The 22151-nt window shown below is 42.9% G+C and overlaps 1 protein-coding gene across 1 annotated transcript; it reads right to left on the bottom strand.

Annotated features, from left to right (window-relative positions):
• Window positions 1-1401: 1401 nt before the first annotated feature.
• Window positions 1402-19318, bottom strand: HDDC2 (HD domain containing 2). Its single transcript, XM_060030542.1, has 6 exons — window positions 19191-19318; window positions 17845-17966; window positions 15886-15988; window positions 9238-9306; window positions 5215-5353; window positions 1402-1743 (listed from the first exon to the last, which is right to left on the bottom strand). Exons 1-6 carry the CDS (start codon window positions 19260-19262, stop codon window positions 1646-1648), a joined length of 603 nt encoding a protein of 200 aa, XP_059886525.1. The 5' UTR covers window positions 19263-19318; the 3' UTR covers window positions 1402-1645.
• Window positions 19319-22151: the final 2833 nt, after the last annotated feature.

Raw genomic sequence — 22151 nt, 5'->3', positions numbered from 1 at the left:
AGACCAATTCCAGACAAGTAGCACAGGTATCTAAGAAGAAAAAAACATTAGATTGATAATGCTTAACTATTTGTAGACATCGGCTGGTGAATGCAATAGCTATCTTCTTTTACTGATCTTCATTTTGTCCTTATTAAAGGATATTTTATTTATAACACCATTACATTTTCTGTTTTTAAATATATTAGCCCAATAAGGAAGGTTTAGGACTAAGTGTGAACCCTCATTTGGTAGGTAAATGGAAAACTGAGATAATGATTGTGACCAGTATTAAGTCTGACCCAGTAAAGACTTCGAGAGTCTCTGTGTGGATTTATGAAAATTACAACAGGCAAACAACCCAAATAAAACTCCAGGGCCACAGAGATCTTCTGGTTACAAATATTTGAACTTTATCAAGGGTTATTTTGTGTGTATGTTTTCATGCCAGGAGAAAAAACTCCAAAACACTGATAGATATAGTTGTTTTCTTCTAAACCGTATCTCCAGTGAATAACCAGACTTTGCTGACTTTCAACTATTTACTGCTTTTTACATACTGTTGCTGTGACGCAACAGCATCTCAGTGCAGAGCAGCACTGCTCTTTTCAATGCAGATCAGCTCTATGTACACGTTTGTGTTGCTCCTAAAGAGATCATGCACCTTGCTTCCGGCAGATTGGGTATCCATGGATACTGCAAAGTTTCCAAAGAAACGGTGCCTAGGATTCTCACCATGCCAGCCTTTTTAGGCCTTCTTCAAATGGAAACTGACATTTGAATTAAAGGGACAGGCATCATGCTCCCACCAAACTACTGAGCAGGTCTGCATGGATAGCCTTCCCTTCCTCACCATTCAGTGGCTGTGCAACATGTAAAGGCAAGCGGGCAGATTACTTACCCTATGCTAGGGAGATGAGGGGAAGAAGTCGGGTCTGATGTGTCCTCTCCATAAGGTCCCGTGACCCAGTAATAACGCATATATTTCTCTGGTGATAAATATCTTATAATCAAGGTCGGTCTGAAGAATATAAATCAGCCAGGAGAAAACAGAGGAGGAGAAATGCCATTTGAGATCGCATGCCCAGATTTATATCCCCAAATGACAGAAAGGACTGACGGGGGCAGGGGCAGAACCAGTTACCAGGTTTACAAGTCTATGATCAGGGGCCTAAAGCAGATCATAGTGAATTAAAAATCTGGCTGCAGCATCTGAATAAAGCAGCATCTCATCTGATGGGAGAATGCATTATGATACTTTTGTCTTTCCTGGATCCTTATCACTAACCCAGCTGAAGAATCTTCTTAAGAGCAATCATAATTAAATTTTCTCTTGTTCAACGAATCTGGCCTTCAGGGAGGTAGGTTATTAACTCAGAATAAGATGACTTAAAATCAGTAATAAATATTCCAAAGTTTAAGGTTTTAAAAATTTATTTACTCAGTTCATAAAAAGCCCCCCACCCTCCAAGTCTTCATCCATGGCCTTTTCAGGACCACACCCTGTTCTGTACCTTCTTTTACTGTCCAAATTTTATCACGTTTCTTGCTGGAGTCCAGGCAATTGAAAATAAACAGACTCGCATCTGGGGAATCAACAGACCAACAGTGGCAAAACACAATACCATGAAACAGAAAAATAAAATGTTTGTTACAGGAGTGCATCTCACGAGTGTGGCTCACTGGCGGCGGCAGCTATGTTAGCGTTTCTTTGTGCCTCAAGTTCAGAAACAAGCTGGGCTATCTCAGGGTGACTGAATTTTCCTGCAATGCAAGAAGATAGGGAAAAAGATAATGACAAGTGAATACATCAGTTTCTCCAGCTGGATCCTAGGGCTTGTCAGGAGCCCGATTCTGTGATCTGACCCATACTTCACTCCAACGCAGAGTAAGATTCCAGGTCCTGGAGAGAGGCCAAACGCAACCACTCGGAGCTTACGCTAGTCACCCCAGATGCTATCAAGCGTAAGCATGAGAATCAGGCAAAGAACTACAGCTCAGGCAGACCTGGGGAAAACCTCACCAGGCAGCCTCTGAGTACTCCTACCAGGAACTCCAGGGAAACTCAGGGAGGATGGAGTCCAGAGAACTGAGAACAATCGCTGTCCATTCTGAATCTGCAGTTAGTTGTGGGGAACAATGCACCTACATATAAAAAGACTGATAGGAAGACCAGGGGGTCTGGGCTGTCCCAGGATGCAAACAAGAGTGCAAACATCTACAATGAAACCAGCTAGTCTGTGCTGTCTTCCTGGCTCCTTGGCCCCTCTGGGCTTCTGCCCTGGGCAGCAACCAAGCTCCGAGCTCTCTTAGGTGGGTGGTGGCTAGCACGTGGTGGGCGGGGGATGGTTAAACCCACCGTCCCTTCTTCCCTGACTGTCTTCTCTTGCCAGTGTCTTTTGTTGCTTGCGCTTCATTCCACAGTTAACTCTATTCCATTGATTCGCTGTGCTCAATCTCTTCTCTGAACGTCCCCTTCACTTTCTTGCCCTAACTGACACCTACTCGTCCTGAGGATACAGCTTTCTCTGCAGCCCCTCCACCCGTGGCTGTCTTCTGTCTCATGCAGCTCCTACCACCAGGCCAGGGCTTGTCCTCCACACTCCTCGTTGCTTCCAGGCCATCCTCTGCCCCACGGTGTAAGAGTCGTGCTGTCAGACTTAACGTCATTCCACCAAAACTGCTTTTACCAAGGACACCGATCAGCTCCATGTTGCTAAATCCGACAGCTACTCCTGCCCTCTTGAAACACTTTCTTCCCTTGGCTTCTGGGACCCCTGATTTTCTTCCTCCAAACCTATTCTTCCCCCCATCTTTCCTGTCTAGTGGAAAGTCCAAAATCCTCAGACTCCTCTTATAAACACCTCATACACAAATCCTGTCGACTCTATACTCAAAATATATCCAGAATCTGACTTCTTACTTTTTCTACCATTACTACCCTGGTCCAAACCAGGGCAAGAAATAGGAAGAAACCATTTCTTACATCATTTACACTGTTTAAGTTTACTAATTTTTTACTAGAAATAGTGCACCACAGTGGAAAGTGCAGTGAATTTTAATCTCATCAGCTGTGCGCACATCACCCTCTTTCCAGGCTCAAGTTTCTTCCGCAATAAAATGTGGAGTTTAAACCAGATGACCTTCCAGCTCCCATAGTTTTTGATTGTACTAGTATTCTCATGTTTCATTTTCTGTTTTTCATTGTGAAATGTACCAAAATAGAAGATAATAGTATTAAAATGCAAAGAACAACATAAACATGACATACTTTATTACCTCATTGGGGAAATATGCTATCTAGTAACCCAATCATTGGTCAAACCTTTTTTCGTGTGAAGTCAGATAGTAAATATTTTAGGTTTTGTGAACTATTTGGTCTTTGCTGCCAACTACTGAGCTCTGCTGCTGTAGCATGAAAACAGTATAGACAACAGAGAAAGAAAGAGCATGGCTGTTTCAGTAAAGCTTTATTGATAGAAACAAGCAGCAGCCAGTTAGGCCCACGGGCTATAGTTGGCTGACCCCTGGTTTACAACATTATTCCACTGAACCAAAGTCAAACATTTTGAGCATCACCTATATCGAGGACAGATAAGACAAAGCTGGTTGGTCTCAGCCCTCAAACAGCTTACGATAGGGTGGGGTGGGCAAGTGGCGTTTTGGAAAGAAACCCAACGAGGAACATCATTACGGAGAATGCAAGTCAGACTGTGACAACGCTAAGGCAAGCTGCAGACCGAAGGCAGATTGAGCAAAAAGAAGGGAACGCTCAGCTGTGACAGGGAAGATTAGGAGAGGAAACCAGACAGCTGAGTGGCCTTAGCCTGCAGAGCTGTTCAGATGACTTAAAAATTGTCAAGATTTTATTTTTAAGGAAGAGGAAAGCCGCAAACGTTTAAAAAACAAGAGGTGATGATACCTATATCTACAAAGGAGGAAAGCACTGAGACATGCAGGATGAACTCATGAGCCTCGCAGATTAAATTAGGTGGTTATAACAACAGTTCAATACAGAAATAATGAGGGCCTTATCTAGGGCAGAGGTAGTGGGGCTGGAAAAGAAAGAAGGAAAATCACATCAACTTCATTACAATGCAAATTATAGTTTGGAGCATATTTTGGAGCTGGGACTTTCCTCTACTTGATGAGGTCACAAAAGGGTCCAGAGAGGTCCCCCCAAAATCATCGCTAACAGTATTCTCAGGGGAGATGGAGGCTGAGCTGAGCCTGAAGAACTCCCAGGGAAGAGAGATGGAGTTCTACTCCAGGGAGCAACATGAACACCGGCGGTCAGTGCACCTGGTGCCTCACTCTAGAAGCTGAATCAAAATGAAGATAGCGGGCTTCCCTGGTGGCGCAGTGGTTGGGAGTCCGCCTGCCAACGCAGGGGACGCAGGTTCGTGCCCCGGCCCGGGAAGATCTACACATGCCGTGGAGCGGCTGGGCCCGTGAGCCATGGCCGCTGAGCCTGTGCATCCGGAGCCTGTGCTCCGCAACGGGAGAGGCCACAACAGTGAGAGGCCTGCGTACCGCAAAAAAAAAAAAAAAAAAAAGAAGATAGCTAAGGCTTATTGCCAGCCATTATTCTAAGCACTTCACATATATATCCTCAAATAACCCTATAAAGTAGATTTTGTAATTATCCTCAAGTTAAAAATAAGGAAACGAAGGCCCAGAGCTAGGTTAAGTATTAATTTACTGGAAGTTACGTAAATTGTATGTGGCAGAACCAGGATTCAAACCCATGCAGTCTGACTTTAGGCCTGTGCTCTGAAGAGCTATAATGACGACGGTGACTTCAGCTGTTTGGAGTTTTCTCTTTTTGAGTCTCTATTTCTACCTCCACCTTAACATGACCTGACATCTATAAAGCACTTACATATTATAATGCATTTGACATACATTATCTCTCTTGAATCTCAAAACCAGCCTATGTCTTAAGTAGGGTATTATGATTTCCATTTTTCAGAGAGGTCAGGAGACTGCCTGGAAGCACACAGCTAGTATGTGTGATGTGAACCTGGTGCTCAGACTCCAGGGCGGCAATGCTCTTGTGCACTAGGTCACCTCATACCATAAACCCCACCATTTGCTTCTTAGATGCTCCATACGAAAGTGTCAGAGGAGGGTAACAACAGTGGACATATAATATAATGTTATGACTACCATTTATACACTAGGAGTAAATTAAGCCAAACTAAAGTGATGCTTATTGAAAGCAGCATTGCGTACCTGCTGTGGAATTGTAGAAGTCCTGCAGTCTCCCAGGTTTGTTCTCAAGGTCTTCATATTCAGATGCCTGAAGAATCATTTCACATTGGTCCAGCTGCTTCACAAATTTAGCTTCTGCACTAGATTGGGTCTCATATTCCTAAGTAAAGGGACAATTAAAGCCACATGATTAGGGCTGCATGATAGGTTATTCCAGGAAAACTCTCATTCTGGTACCTGAAATCAGAGTCACAGCTAAAAGCACATTCTGCACTGGCCACATTTCTCCACTGCATACAAACCCATCACAGAGACTAGTCACCTGCAACTCCACAGCTTAACGGCGGCGCTGTATGTGGGAAGGCGGTGCTCACAGCTCCATCTATTCCACCCGATGCCTGCGAGGCCTCATGTGTTCACATGGACACTTCCAAGCATTTTCCTTCCTGTTTAGTAACTTATCTTCAAGATCATTATTCTTTAATCCACCTGAGTAGAGCAGGTCTTTTCAACTTCAAGCTAATATTTCATCGTATGCTTCTCAAATTATTTCCCTCTCCATTTAATGTCGCGTTTCCTTTTCCTTTTGAAGTGAATTTCTAGCTTTCTCATTTAATTTCGGTTACCACTCTACAATGAAAATCTCTGTCCCTGCTTTCCAAATAGGGAGGAGTTAATCAAGTCCCTCCGGGTTATGGCTCTTGAGGATACAGCCAGGGTCTGAGAACTCTTCATGCCATGGGTATGTGCATGTGTTGGTGGCAGGGAGGCGGTGAAGGTAGTGGACGAGGTGTGGCTTTTTTACCTTTCCTCTTCCCTTTGTTCCCTCCCTCCTCAGTGCAGACCAGAAATAAGAGGCAGTCTGCTTCATAGTGCATGACACATGTCACAAAACCACCAGTCCCAATTAATACTATACAGAACCATTCTTCTATTAAGACCAAAGTATTCCCAACTGATTTCCCTGCCAAGTTCTCATTTGTAATTCCACCCTAGATGTGTTCAGATAATGAACCTGTCATGCTTTCTCAGCAGGGTGATGTGATGTGAATCACTGAAGATTTCTTGGTTTTTATTAGATGCAGCTCTGACTGGGGTTTTCAGAACAACAGAAGGATGAGGATTTCAAGCAGGAAAGAGATACAAGTTCCAGGTTCTCAACATGGAGGACCAAAGGAAAGAGAAAGAGAGGAAAGGAGAGGAAGATCAAAGGTTACCTCCCTCTCCCTTGGGGAAAGATTGGCCCTACATGAAGTATTGACTATATAAAGTTGTCTTTTATGTGTTCCACTTTCCTACCTCCTAGTGACTCTCCCTCTGGGACCCAGGACCCTCATGTTGCTGTATATCAAACTCCCCACCAAAATACTGCACTTGTACTTCAAAGGATAGAACAGAGAGAGGCTTTTTTAAGGGGTACTTGTTAACCCAACAGTATCTTCAGCTGTATGTTGGGAAACAATCCAAGGGCAGGTGAGTGTGCCAGGCATTCAGCATATGGCAGGGAGCACCTCTTGCTTTGCCTCGGGATTCCAAGGGTTATTTCTTTAAAGCAAAATGCAGGTGGTAGGGCGGATATCTTTCTGTGATACTTCGAGGAAAAAAATGAAAATGTTTTCCCTTGACTTACTAAAATTTGACTTCACACTTCTATGGTAAAAGATAAATTATAATCGAGGATATCTAATTGCTTTAACTAGATGTGACCCTGTGGGCTGACAGCTATTTACAGTTGTGAATAGCAGTGATTAACGTTTCAGAAATCGATCAACTGCCATTTTCTATGTAACCAGTACTCAGTTCCCTGCGTACAGAGTGACCCTATTTTCTTAAATCAAAATCAGAACATATGGACTGGAGACAGAAAAACAGAGTGTACTATGCGTCAGGCAATATTCTAACTGCTTTACATATATTCATCTGATTGCCACGCAACCCTATAAAATAGGTATACTACTATTAGTAGCATTTTATAGATGAGGAAATTGAGACAGAGAGGTTCAGTAAGTCGCCCAAGATCACATAGCTAGTAAACAGAGGAGCCAGTAATTTGAACCTTGGAAATCTGGTATTGAAGCCAATGTACATGAATCTAAAACATACATAAGTTAATATGAGAGTCTGTGTTCTCTGTTGAATGGCGTTCCCACAAAATCATGTCTACCTGTAATGCGCGAATGTAACCTTATTTGGAAATAGAGTCTTTGCAGATGTAATCAAATTAAGATAAAGTCATAATGGATTAGCATGGACCTCAACCCAATGACCGACATCCTTACGAGAGGGAAATCTGGGCACAGATACAGACACAGGAAGAACATCACCTGACTAAGGAGGCAGAGACTTGAACAATGTATTCAGAAGGCAAGGATGTCAAAGCTGGAAGACGCATTCACAGGAAGCTAGGGAGAGGGAAGGAAGGATCCTCTCCCAGAGCCTTCAGGGAGCATGGCCCTGCCAGCACCTTGATTTGGACTTCTGGCCTCCAAAACTGTGAGACAATACATTGTTGTTTTAAGCCATCCGAGTTCGTGGTAATTTGTTACAGCAGCCCCTGGAAACCCAGGGTCTCTTACAATTAATAGTAAGTAACTGACATAGTATCATGAATACATAAGAACTATAAATGCTTGTTCAATTAATTAACATACAGCGTAACGACATAAAGAAAACGCTGAGTTAGGAGGCAGGCTTGTGGCCTTGCTTTGTCACCAGCTGGCTAAGAGACCTTGGGGAAGGCAAAACTCTTTAGTCTCCAGTCTTCTTATCTATAAAATAAGGGAGCTGGAAACAGGCTTTCTTTCAGCTATAACTGTACAAAACTCTAACAGATACAGTAAAGAGCCAAACAGAGAGAATATAGAGATAATTAAAAAATAACGAAGAATATAATAAAGTAGCCACTGCACAGAATCAGGGAAAGAGGAAGAAAGAGAGAGAAAATTAGTTTTCTAAGGCTGCTGTAAAAAGTACCACAAACCGGGTGGCTTAAGCAACAGAAATTTATTATCTCCCAGTTCTGGAGGCTGGGAATTGGAAATCAAGGTATTTGCAGGGTTGGTTCCTTCTGAGGGCTGTGAGGGAAGGAACTGCTCCAGGCCTCTGTCCTTGGCTTACAGATGGCCTTCTTCATGCTCACATGGTATTCTTCCAATATGTGTGTCTCTACATCCAAACTCCCCTTTTTATAAGGACACCAGTCATATTGGAAAAGCGCCCCACACAAATGACCTCATTTTAACTTGATTACCTCTGTAAGAATCCTAGTTCCAAATAAGGTCTTATTTGGAGGTACATATAAGTTTTAGGGGGTGAAAGAAAAGGTGGAAGGTCAGGTTCAGAAGACAGGAGGAGGGAGCAGGGCTTTGAAGGAAACGTGAAAAGTGAGAGTGAGAGGCAGGGCTACCCAAGCGTAAGGGGTGGGGCTAGAGGCTCAGGCAAGGGAGGGTCAGTGGGGCTGGAGGGGAGTGAGAAACTGCAGTAGGCAGGGTTTGTCTGTCGTTTTCTCTTCACTGCTGGAAAACAGCACCAGGGAGGGACTGAGCACCCACAGAGCCCACGTTCTGCGGTGGGCTCCATGGCAGCAGCTGGCCTTGACCTCACTCAGTCCTAGCACCCCTTAATGGTTTCAGAGATGGACAACTGACTCAGGGAGGGGAAGGAGCCCAAGGTCACTGAGCCAGGAAGTGGTGAGTGAGGTGGGAACCCAGTTCTGAACTACCCCAAAGCCTACATTCCTTTCAAGGACCAGAGACGGGGGTGGGGGAATGTGAGGTTGACAGGGTGGAGGATGAGAGCCATGCATCAGGAAATCCAGGGGCTGTGAGTCAGTATCGTACCAGGCTTTGTGGTGACAAGGGAAATGAGAAGAAAAATTACTGTTAGTCCTGAGAAGTTCCTGCAGCAGCTGGGAGGTGAGAAAGTGACACGACCAAAAAAGCAACAAGTTGGAGACAGCTTACTGAGATAGTCTAAGTCAAATAAAACACTGATGAGCCATATAAATTCAGTTACAATAAAAAGCAACCCATCAGATATACTTACTTCCCAAAGTTCATAGAGCTCTTTTCTGAGATCCTCTGGGAGGAGCTGGGTTAGCTGCTTCATAGCTTCCTGAAATATCAAATCATTACTTTAATCATATTCACATTCATTTAACAACTCATCTACAAATGCCAAATAATGGACTCAAACTCTTACAAATAACTCCCAAAGGGGCAGCAGAATATTGGACAATATTTAGGCTTACAAGGAGGGCAGCTGTGTACATTAAATAAATGTACTTGTTCATATGTATTTATTCACGAGCACTTATTTTGTGGCCTACAGCACACCAGACACAAATAAGGACAATGAGGAAGGTGTGAAATGATTACAGAAGTATCAGAAGCGAGGCCAAGGAGTTTATATCTTTTTTTTTTTTACATCTTTATTGGAGTATAATTGCTTTACAATGTTGTGTTAGTTTCTGCTGTATAACAAAGTGAATCAGCTATACGCATACATATATCCCCATATACCCTCCCTCTGGCATCTCCCTCCCACCCTCCCTATCCCACCTCTCTAGGTGGTCACAAAGCACCGAGCTGATCTCCCTGTGCTATGCCGCTGCTTCCCACTAGCTATCTATTTTACATTTGGTAGTGTATATATGTCCATGCCACTCTCTCACTTCGTCCCAGCTTACCCTTCCCCCTCCCTGTGTCCTCAAGTCCATTCTCTACATCTGCATCTTTATTCCTGTCCTGCTCCTAAGTTCATCAGAACCTTTTTTTGTTTTTTAGATTCCATATATATGTGTTACCATATGGTATTTGTTTTTCTCTTTCTGACTTACTTTACTCTGTATGACAGACTCTAGGTCCATCCACCTTACTACAAATAACTCAAATTCGTTTCTTTTTATGGCTGAGTAATATTCCATTGTATATATGTACCACATCTTCTTTATCCATTCATCTGTCGATGGACACTTAGGTTGCTTCCATGTCCTGGCTATTGTAAATAGTGCTGTAATGAACATTGTGATACATGACTCCTTTTGAATTATGGTTTTCTCATGGTATATGCCCAGTAGTGGGATTGCTGGGTCATATGGTAGTTCTGTTTTTAGTTTTTTAAGGAATCTCCATACTGTTCTCCCTAGTGGCTGTATCAATTTACATTCCCATCAACAGTGCAAGAGGGTTCCCTTTTCTCCACAATCTCTCCAGCATTTATTGTTTGTAGATTTTTTGATGATGGCCATTCTGACTGGTGTGAGATGATATCTCATTGTAGTTTTGATTTGCATTTCTCTAATGATTAATGATGTTGAGCATCCTTTCATGTGTCTGTTGGCCATCTGTATGTCTTCTTTGGAGAAATGTCTATTTAGGTCTTATGCCCATTTTTGGATTGGGTTGTTTTTTTTTTTTTTGATATGGAGCTGCATGAGCCGCTTGTATATTTTGGAGATTAATCCTTTGTCAGTTGCTTCATTTGCAAACAGTTTCTCCCATTCGGAGGGTTGTCTTTTTGTCTTGTTTATGGTTTCCTTTGCTGTGCAAAAGCTTTTAAGTTTCATTAGGTCCCATTTGCTTATTTTTGTTTTTATTTCCATTACTCTAGGAGGTGGGTCAAAAAGGATCTTGCTGTGATTTATTTCATAGAGTGTCCTGCCTATGTTTTCCTCTAAGAGTTTTATGGATTTTACATCTTGTGGATGAACTGCAAGATGCCCGCATGAATTTCACCCATAAGCACACTAGAGTTCAAAACAAACCTGAGTGTGGGGAGAATAGGAAAGTATCAGTGAATTACAAACCTCAAAGAAATTTTTTGTATACCATTATGTTCATTTTTTATCGTTAAAATGTTTTTATTGCAAAATGTAAAGCACTACACAAATGGGCAGATATTGTTATTAACATAAAGGAAATTACAAGCAGCATTTCGTAGGCTCACAGACTCACAGACTGAAAAGAGATGTTAAAGGGTAATGAGCCCAACCATCCAGCAGCATCACTGGGCACTTCTCATCCTCCCTCCACAAACATGTCCAGTGGTGGGAACCTAGCACCTCAAGAGGTTACCCAAATGGGCTTTAGGCAGCATTGGTAGAAAGTACTTTCTTACATCAAGCTGAAAATTGTCCCTGTAGTCCTTCCACTATGCCTATAGCCCCAGCTCTTCTGCCTTCCTCCCTCATAAAAACACAATGTCAAACAGGTGGGCAGTGGCCCAGCTGGGCCAGAATCTCTGCGACCAGTGATTGGTCCAAGGGATGGCCATGTAACTCAAACCAGCCACTCAGGGACCATCTGTATGAGTTGTCCAGCAGAGGCTGGGAGACAGAAGCCCCGAGTAGAGCCTGGAGAGCCAAAACCCACAGAAAAGCAGAGATGAGAGAGTGAGAGCATGGAGGGTGTTCAGTATGTATATTTAGTCTCCAAGTTCCAGGAGCCCCTCTCGTTCCCATCTCTTCCTTCATTTCTATGTTGCTCCAAAATTCTAAAATATCACATTTTGGGGGCATGAGGTCTGCAATCTACTCTCAAATGGCTTCCAATTCCTTCACTATCCTCATCCTATGCCTCTTAATCTGGTCCAGTTCTTCTAACTAGAGCTTAGGCTCTTTGAAAAGAATATGGTTGTAAGAACCACTTTTGGCAAAGTGGGTATATAAAAGTGGCAAAGGTCTCACATAAAATCAAATGGTGAGATGGGAAAAAGCAATAAAAATAAAAATGAATATTTGTATATATAATTATTTATTATCGGGAGAAAAAAATGTTACAGAATACAACCACTTCCAGAGCAAACCATATTGGCCAGTGTCAACGATCTGCTCTTGTAACTAACATCACCATCTTGAATGGTTTGCACCATTATAGCAGCCTTAGTGGTATGAAATTTAGGGTATTTTGCACCTGCATTCTCCCTTGTTTCTTTTTCATAAACCTCAGCAAAATACTTGAGAAAATACTTTGCACTTTCAAAAATTAATAGTGTCTTTATAAATAGATCACTTTTCTCTACACTATTCTAGAAACATAAGTTTGCCCATTGCTTTTGTTTGAAAAGAATGAACTGAATAACATATAGGAATAGACATATCAAAATTAAACTTTTAGAATATAAACACAGAAGTCCTGCTGTGACAAGGGATGACTTTATTTCCTTCAGAGCGATGCACCCAGCACTGAATACAGTGATTGATATGTGGTCTGACCCCGAAACACAATGGAACCAAAGCTTCCATCGTGCCAAATGCTCTATTTCTATAAATGCAGCCCAAGGCTGAGTTGGCTTTTTGGAAATCACATATGATTACTGACTTATTAATAAGCTTCCTGGTGACTAAAATCACCATGTCTTTTAAAAAACAAACCATAGCAAACAGATACGTTTTTGTTCTCTTCCTGAAATTAAGCAATGATTTTCTGGACCTAAACTCATTGATATCATTTGTTATTATACAATCAGAATTGCATTGTGAGACCTCTTAGTTGTTATTCCTTGTTTGGCCTCATATGCCACAGAATCATGCCTACCTTTTCAAATGAGCCACTGAAATCGACTTCATTGAAGTCCAGGACAAATGGCTGCAGATGTCAGACTTGCCCTGCCTGATGGTGAGCCCTGCCACTCCCACTTCTAAACTGAGTTTTGTCTTGTTCACAGAGATTTAGAGTGATAATCTCCCTAGCTTCTTCCTGTTAGCAAAGCATGTCAAGAATCTGCCTACAGTTCTGAGCTGAGTGAAGCTTTCTGCGCGTCCAGAGCCAGTGCTCCGCAGCGGGAGAGGCCACAACCGTGAGAGGGCTGCGTACCGCAAAAAAAAAAAAAAAAAAAAAGAATCTGCCTACAGTTCTGAGCTGAGTGAAGCTTTCAGCAAATGTCTGTCAGTTTTGTGACAAGCACCCAGAAAGCAGTATTCATCACTCACACACCTTTGGTGAGGCTGAAGAGTGCAACAGTTAATGACAATCTGTAGATTCAGATGGGGTTTGAAACGCTGCTTGCCATTTACTAGCTGTGGAACCCTGTGCAAGTTACTTCTTTGTCCTTCAGGTTTCTCATCTGTAAAATGGGGTTAATAGTGGTACCTACCTGAAAGGATTGCTGTGAGGATTAAATAGTTAATATATATATAAAGTGCTCATTATCTGGCACAGGAAAAGCACTCTGTAAAATGTTCACTGTATTTTTCACTTTCTCCATCTTGCCATGTTTACTCCCATAATAAAGTTTGGTTCTTCCCCTTTTAACCTCTAGTTCTTCAGCAACTTTAACTCTCAGGTACATATATATCATAACTCTGCCTTCTGTTTTAATAAGTTTTCCCTTTGCCAAGGAATATAACCTGCTATTGCTATATTCCAGAGTCAAGCTTCATCCCACTACTTCTTAATGATCCCTACCAGGCATCATTTACCAACTAGGGTTATAATATAAAGTTGATTTTATCCTGTTTAGGAGGGGAGTCAGACTACAAGTATTACTTTTGGCCCCCCTGAATTTTCTCTTCTACACCTTCATTCGCCCTTTCATCTTAATACCTACTCTCCTCCAAGACAATCAGCCTTCCAATTTTATCAAGTATTTCTCCTCCCATTCCTACTTGGGTTTAAAGCCTTTCTGATGCCGTTGGCTAGCCTCTGGGCAAATGATACTTCCTGGTTTTCAGTATGTGCATTCCACCTCAAGGAGCCAAGAAACCCTCATTTAATTATCTTAAGTTATGGCTCAGACATCCACATCTTATTCATAAACACCATCTGCATAAAGAACTGTTCACCTCCCAGATCTTTTTCTCTGTCCCAAATCCTAACTAGCAGAGGAAGAGGCAATGGAGTATCAGCACTCCCCAAGCCTTTGGTTTCCTGTCCAAGAACTTGGGGTTCTTTAAGATGTTTCCCCTGTCCCTTCTGATGGTATTTATTCTCCTATAAATCAGATGGAGTGGGCAGCAGCCAGGAGGTTTAATGAGGCTGGGCAGGCTTTTCATCATTGCCTGCATACGGCATCCAGGAAGAAGCAGCACTGAGTGTCAAGTCCCCTCTATGCCCCGCTCCGGGGGGTGTCACTAGCCAGGACTCAGCTTCTGTCAGGACACAGGTAGGTTTTCTCTGTCTCCAGTGGTTGGAGATCCTTCCTACTGAATGTTTTTTCTTCAGAAGGTTCTGACTCGCTCCTCTGTGGAATGAACCTCACATTCCTTGTGTGCCGATACGGGAACACTCTCTTCTTCCTTTGCGTCACTTTAAGGTCTCTGGTCACCCTCTGGTACTTCAGTATGTGATTTCTCCTCCACAAGGTATACATTTACCCTTGAATGAAACCATCGTACATCCTGAAACGTGCTATATAATTGAGGAGTCTTTTCCTCCTCCTTTTTCTCTATGTCATATGTCAATACCCAGCATCCTCTGGTTTGGGGCTAACTCCTCTCCGCAACTCAGCATCTTGAGCTAATTGTTTTCTTTTTGTGTTAATCCTGCCAGTCAACCTAGGAGTTCTTTATTCAGGACAGTCTAGACTCCTACAGAGAAACATTTCCTTAGCTCCTCCATTTTCACAGACTGTCATGATGCTCATGTGTTCTGGACCTGTATTTACACTAAGAACACATTCCTTACACTATTCCCCTTACTACCATAATTTAGGGTGTGTTGGAACTCCTAAACTGAGATTCCTTATAGATCTTCTTGCCTCTAGAGGGGCAAAAATGCTGTTGGCTACTGAGCTCTAGCCTCCGCCAGCTCCGAGAACAGCTATTTAAGCCCACCTTCCCTGTTAAACCACCTTGATGAAGGATCTGTTGACTTAGACATTTAGGATCAATCCTCTGGCCTACAATAAAAGCAGCTTGCAATAATCCCTGAATTGGAAACCAGCCATTCAGCATTTTAAAAAAAAACCTTCCTGGATTTTCCAGTCTCTGTGTCAAATATGTCTTCCTCTTTGTCCCTGGACTCTGGTTTAGAGTCCAAATCAGCAGACAATGTTTTATTGATGTTATTCATTTTTTACTAATACAAAATTTTTTTCTTTACTTTTAACCACTAAATCAAAGGACTAATTTAAAATTTACTAAATACTAATTATAATAATGATTATTCTTGGGCTTTATAGAACTTCTCTCCAAAGAGCTTAAACTAGCATGGAGAATTCCTTCAAGTTCCAGCTATTTCCATTGTTCTAATGAAAGCCGTACTATCTGTACTCTGTGTTCAGGTCCCCTCTATGCCCCTCCATGAGAACTGAAACCAACAAAATGTCCTGTCTCTGTGTTAAACAAGGCTTAGAATAAGCAAAACCAATTCACTGCTTATTCCAAGAAATCCTTACTTCTGGAAGGTAAGATTGTAAACCACCCAAAATAGAGTAAGCACTAACAGCTTGCCCTTCAAGACGCTTGTTAAGACCTTGGCTCACCAGCCCTACCACCCCAAAGTTATTATGTCCTAAACTCTATGCAATCCCATCTTGTAAGATAGTAGCTCCTCTTGTAAGATGCATCCAAACATCCTCCAGCCCAGGTCCTAAAACTCTATAAATACCCTCCCTTCACCCTCCTTTCTGAGACACTACTAAAACTCCATCAAGGGGTACTCTCCCTTACTGCAATAGGTCTAATAAACTTAGCTTTGTTTCAGCAGTGGGTTTTTCTGGGGGTCTTTTGTGGAGTCAACAGTCAACACTGACCTCTTCTCGCCTATGTTTTTCTTCTTTGGGGATGTTATCTGCTGGTGCTATGTCCCCAACGATGCATTCTGCCATGTCATGAACCAGGGCTAGGCGTACACATCTGACCAGGCAAGAAATGGTGAATAATTACACAGAATTATATTCACTACAGATTCCTTCTCTGTACTACTTTGAAGTTACATAATATAGTTTTCTTTCTCCAGCCTCACAGAGTATTTTATTTTAATGCAGTATTTTCTAAAGTAATTATATTCTGCCAGCCTGCAACAGTTCTGAATCAAAACTGCTAGTTAATATTCAGCACAATACATGAGAATACAGGGGAAATTGTTAGCATGAATTAAAAAAAAAATAGCTGGTTTCTCAAATGTCACTTTAAAAGGTTGATAACTTTAGATTAAAAAGCCAGGAGGTGATCTAGTTAGAGCATTTACTTACTGATACAAAATTCAAAAACTATCATTTCCCCAATGTACTAGTCAGATGTCAAAATGATGCCCTTTCTAGAGAAATGGGTAGAGTTGGACAGATCTGAGTTTGCATCTGGCAATCAACATCTAATAGCTGTGTGGCCTTTGCCAAGGTACTTAATTTCTTTAAATGCTGAGTTTTGCAGCCTTCATTTTTAACATCCGTAAAAAGGGGTAATAATACTTCCTAACTTTGGTATGAAAACTAAATTTGATAATTTATGTTCCTGAAACATGTTGATTATTCAACAAATGATTATAATTATTAGTGATAATGATGAGTGATTAGGATAATCAGCATCAAAATAATAAAGGCAGTTCATGAGATAAATGCCCCAGAGGGCCAGTCTGTTTTATGTTCCCACCATCACCGAGGCAGAAGAAGGCCTCCCAGCCTCCTCACAGGTGTCCCTGCCTGCAGCTGCTCTCTCATCTAGTTCAAATCTCAGACTGTCCTTACGAGCCTCTCCATCTGACACCGTGCTCATCTCGTACCATCTGCCAAAAACCTCCTAAATTCTACGCCATCTACAGAGTAACAGGCCTCCGGAGACTCCCTAATGGACCTTTGTTTCAATCAATTTGATTTACTTATCAATTCCAAAATATACCTTTACTTTCCTACCATCAGAGATTTGGTTTCTCTGCCCTCTCTTTATGTGCTGTCTTCTACTTCTCCACCTAATCAGCACCATAGAGGTCAACTCCGATTCTGTCTCCTCCATTAACACCGCCCAAGAACAGGTGATCTCTTCGGTTAAATTTTCTAACTTAATTTATTTTGTGCTCTGTATGGAAGCCACTCTGGGCCTGTGTAATTCATCTGGGTTTTATTTACTATCTTATACTGTATTGCTAGGAAAGTTTGTCCTGTGCTCAAAAAGCATTTTATTTTTTATTTTATTTATTTATTTTGGCTGAGCCAGATCTTAGTTGCGGCATTCAAGACGGATCTAGTTCCCCACCCAGGGATCAAACTCAGGGCCCTTGCATTGGGCGTGGAGTCTTACCCACTGGACTACCAGGGAAGTCCCTCAAAAAGCATTTTAAACACTTGTTGGTTGACTGAAGGGAGAGAGGATATCTTTCTCAGCTCTTTCCTGCACATACAATTTCAAAAAGTCACTTCACAAATAAGTGCTACTATTCAGAAAAGGGGTGAAATAAAGGTACACACAGTGTATGGATACAATTTTAGACAAAAGACACTTTACCTTCAAGGCCCTGGAAACCCTCACATCACACTTAAGTTTCCTTGAGACCAAGGTAGGCTCTTTCACTTGCCAGAAGAAAACCCAGAGTACAGTTTACAACAACTGAAGTGATCAGCATATAGTGCCCCTTCCCACATCCTGAATCTGTATGGGTTGCCTCAAGTAATTTTTCTTGACATATACACTAAGCTACAAGAATCTGACACAGGCCTCAGTCATGAAGAGTCATGCATACCCACAGACCCTAACCGGCACCAAAGTTCACAGCTTACCGGTCTTTGTTAAGATGTTCATCTTTGGTCACCAGAGCCATAATTGCCATCCTATACATGTGATCTGATACGCTCTCTGGCTTCTGGACATTTCTGTATACCCAGCCAGTACGTGGGACTCTCTGATAAAAATGAACAGAAAACAATTGATAAAAATAAGTATTTTAACTATCTACGGTGCTCTTCAAGAGAAGTCCAGGGAATAGGGCACAGAAGCTGGGTCATGGTTTCAGTACATATTAAAAAACGCTTAACTAACCTAAATGATCAACTGCTGGAATCAAATAAACCAGTGAGGGCAGAGAATGAGAAAGAGAGAGGGAGGGAGGAATAATTCACAAGTATACATAAGTCCAAAACCCAAGTTACTCCATGTTACCGATTTACTGATGTACAGATCATGTACAAGTCCTTAAAACATAAGAACAAAACTGTAAAGTATCTTATCTTTCCTAACTATAAGAGTTGTTAAGTTTTACTTCAAACAACTCATTAGACACAAGTAGAAAACACTGTGGTGAAAGCGTCGTGAACAAGCAACAGACTTCCAAATTCTGAAGCAGAAAGGATAAGGCATTTCTAACTGCTTCATGCTACCCACCAGTCATGACTCTTCCTTTCACTCAGATCATGATGTGATCCTGTGAGACTCGGGAGTTCACATTTCTAAAGAATTTTATGAACTGTAGAAACAATGGCATGAAACAGATAATCTGCTTTGAACTTGGAGAAATTCTGCAAAACGTGTGGCCAGGGGTGGACCGGCAGGAGGAGGACCCCTGGGATGTAACTCCAGTGTGTGCTACATAAAATCCTCCGTTAAAAAAAAAAAAAAGTCTTGTTATTTCTATAAGTAATTGTGAGACAAATTTTAAGCACTCCACTTAAACCCTGCAGGACCAATGGGTTCTGATCTTCCCACTTGGCCGGTTGTGGGGTCGTGAGCCTCAAAAGTACTCGGGGCAGACGCGGGCAGAGGGACCAGCACATCACCGCGCCGGATCCCCTCCAGAAACCTCTCGAAAGGCCGCCTGGGCCGGCCCCATCGGAGCGCCAGGCCGACACAGGAAACAGCGCGTCTCGGACTCCTCTCGGCCTGGGGTCGGCCCTAGCAGCCCGGCCACGCAGTCTCCGCCACTTGCTTCCTCCGACCACGGTCCGGACGCACGACCGCATCCATCCGGAGGGGTTTCCTCTGTCGACCCCAAGAGGCCGGGAGAACTGAGGAAGGGGGCTGGCCTCGGGCCAGGTGGGGAGCAGGAGCCTCGTCGCCCCGCGGCCGGCCCCGGCCTCTCCCCGCGCAGCCGCGACCCGGGCCCCAGGTGGCCCTCCCGGCGCCCGCTCACCTTGAGCTGCCCCACCAGCCGCAGGAACTGCAGCAGGTCCCGGGCCCCGCGGCCCGAGATGGGCGCAGCCATGCGGCCACCGGTCGCGACACGTCTGAGCCAGCAGCGCGACCGCCGCTCGAAGCTCCTCCCCCCGAAGCCCCTCCCACTGAAGCTCCTCCCATTCTTCCTCCCTACCCCTCCTTCCCTCTCCTCCTCTCCTTACTCCTCCTCCATTTCCTCACCCCGGTTTTCTCCGACTGTTCTGTCCAGTCTTCCACCTTCCTGGCCGTAGTGGCTGCAGTTGGGCATTGCACCATCCAAGGCAGAGGCACTGTACTTGGAGCATCTAGGTATGCATTACTTGTTTACTAAACTCCGCTCAGCTGAACTCCATCAAACTTTTAAAGGGATTGCAGTTCCTTGGGGAGGGACAGAGGGGTTGGGGTGCCGTGGAGGTGGAGGAAGGTTATGCCTTAATGCACCAAAATCTTGCCTTTTAGCAATTCAACCTCTGACTAGAGGGAGAGATAAGGAACTCTGCTTCAAGGCGAGCAATCTATAAACATTTTAACAGAGGCACAAGGAAGATGCTTTGGAAGGGAGACATTAGTTAAGAGTGACAAAAGTACTGGAAGGATTGGAGGCTAGCCATAGCTAGAGAACTTTAGAGGTTAGTATAAATGGCTAGGGAGTGAATACAATTCCATGTTGAAATCACAACCCCCTGACACCTCAAGTGCTGAAGAACCCCCAAAAGTTGGTCAGGGCCTGTCTCAACTATCTGTCCTAATTCTATCAAAAACCGATGGTACCGGTTTTTAAAGGCACTTAGTGACATGCGTACTGAAGGACTCAATGAGAGAGGGTAACATGGAGAATAGACTGTATAGGGAGGAAGGAAGTTGGAAGACCAGTTAGGAGTCTATTGAAGTAATTCTTTGGGGAGATGATTTTGGTTTAATCCAGGATTCGAGTAGTGGAGGTGGTGAGATGTTAAATTTGGGGTACAATTTAAAGGTAGGACTAACAGGATTTGTGACAGATTGGACATGGGGTACGAGAGAAAGAGAGGAGTCAAGGATGACTCCACGAATCTTGGCCTGACCAACTGAAAGAATGGAGTTGCTATGTATTGAGCCAGAGAAAACTGCAAGAAGAGTAGGTTGTGGGGAAGGGTAGGAATCAGAAGTTTAGTTTAGGACATGTTGAGATACCTATTAGAGATCCTAGTAGAGAGATAAATCGGGAGGTCAGGGGAAAGGTGACAACTTTGTGTCATCAGCACATAAGATGGTTTGTAAAACCAAGCAACTGGATGAGACCACCTGGTGGAAAAGTGTGGATGAAGAAAAGATGTCTGAAGCCTCAGGTCTCATGCAAACCAAAGTTTAGAGTTTGGGAGACCAGAAAGAAGTGGCCAGTAGAGGATTAAGAGGTGGTTGTGTCCTGGAGGCCAGATGAAGAAAATACTTCAAGAAGGAAGAAATGTGATCAATTAAGTCAACATTATATCAGATAAAGACAGATTTGACTACTGGATTTAGCAAATTCATTGTCACTACTGACCTTGACAAGAGCAGCTTTGGTCTGCTGGGGCAAGCAGAACCCTACCTGGAGATGGTTCCAGAGAGAACAGGAGTGAGAAATGCAGCTCATTTAAAATGAGTGGGGCTACTGGAGGAAAGATTTCTTTTTAAGACAGGAGATGTTACAGTATTTTTGTTTACTGATGGAGGTGGTCTAGTAGAGAGGGAAAATTAATGATGTACTGTAGGAGACAAAGGAGAGAAATACTGGAATGACGGCCTTGAGTAGATAGAAGAGGATACAATCTAGGGTACAAGATGAAAGATTGGTCTTAGGAATATGGAGCATTCATCCATAAAACATGAGGAAGGGAGAATATATGGTGACTAATTAACGGCAGTTGTGGTCGTGGGAGATTGTGGAGCTCTCTTCTGACTGCCTCTATTTTCTCACTGAAATAGGAAGTGAAGTCTAGACTGGGTTATGTTGTAGTAATACGCAACCTCTGTATCGGAGGCGTTTAACACGTCAAAGTTTACTTCTCTCTGATGCTAAATGTCTATTGCTGGGAAATTAGCAAGCCTGTTTGCACTCTACCAGACCAATGGCTTATTTCAAAGCCTTGTTGGCCAACCACTAACATCAGGGGACTTGGAACCCATTTGTTTCCCTAGAAGGGGGTGCCAGTTTAAAGCAATGGGCAAGGAAAACAATTTGTATCACTTACTGAGTCAACTAGAAGAAAAGGTGAAATCAGAAGGCTCTCATTAGAGGGATTCATCCCTTGGGTTTAATATACACTTCTGGGGAATATGGAAATCTCCTGAAATTGTGTTGCATTTGAGGGCTTTTCTATTTATCAGATCCCTAAAGAGGCCTGTGACCAGAATGGGGGCAAAATCTGCTGCTATTGAGAAAGCTGCTTCAGTATGCAGCTGTGGGGTAGTCCACAAAGCTCTGGTCTTGGTGTTCTAATACAAAAAGCCATCACTGCTTAAGCCTCCACTAAGTGAGATATATTGTCACACATCTCTCCTCATTTTAATTCACCCAACATTTCTCCAAGATAGTAATCGGACATTTCCAAGAGAAAACTGAGTGGCACAGAAGCTGAAGAACTGGCCTGACTTTTCTTTCTTTCTTTTTTTTTAACTTTTTATTTTATATTGGAGTATAGTTGATTAACAATGTTGTGATAGTTTCAGGTGTACAGCAAAGTGATTCAGTTACACATAATTCATGTATCTATTCTAAGTTTTCATAGCCAGTGAACAGGGCCGCCAGAATTGAAGCTCTGGCCTGTCTTCCTCCAAATCTTCCTTTCCATGACACCCTGCTGCTTCCCAGCTAACTGGCTGTGAGTACCACATCTTATCACTGTGGAAATTAAATGAGATCCTGTGTATAAAATAGATTTCGTATACTGTCATTTAGGTAAAGCATTGGGCAAGA

This window comes from Delphinus delphis, chromosome 14, assembly GCF_949987515.2.
Source record: "Delphinus delphis chromosome 14, mDelDel1.2, whole genome shotgun sequence".
Lineage (NCBI taxonomy): Eukaryota > Metazoa > Chordata > Mammalia > Artiodactyla > Delphinidae > Delphinus > Delphinus delphis.
Note: the sequence above shows the minus strand (reverse complement) of the source record. Positions and strands in the feature narration are given on the sequence as shown.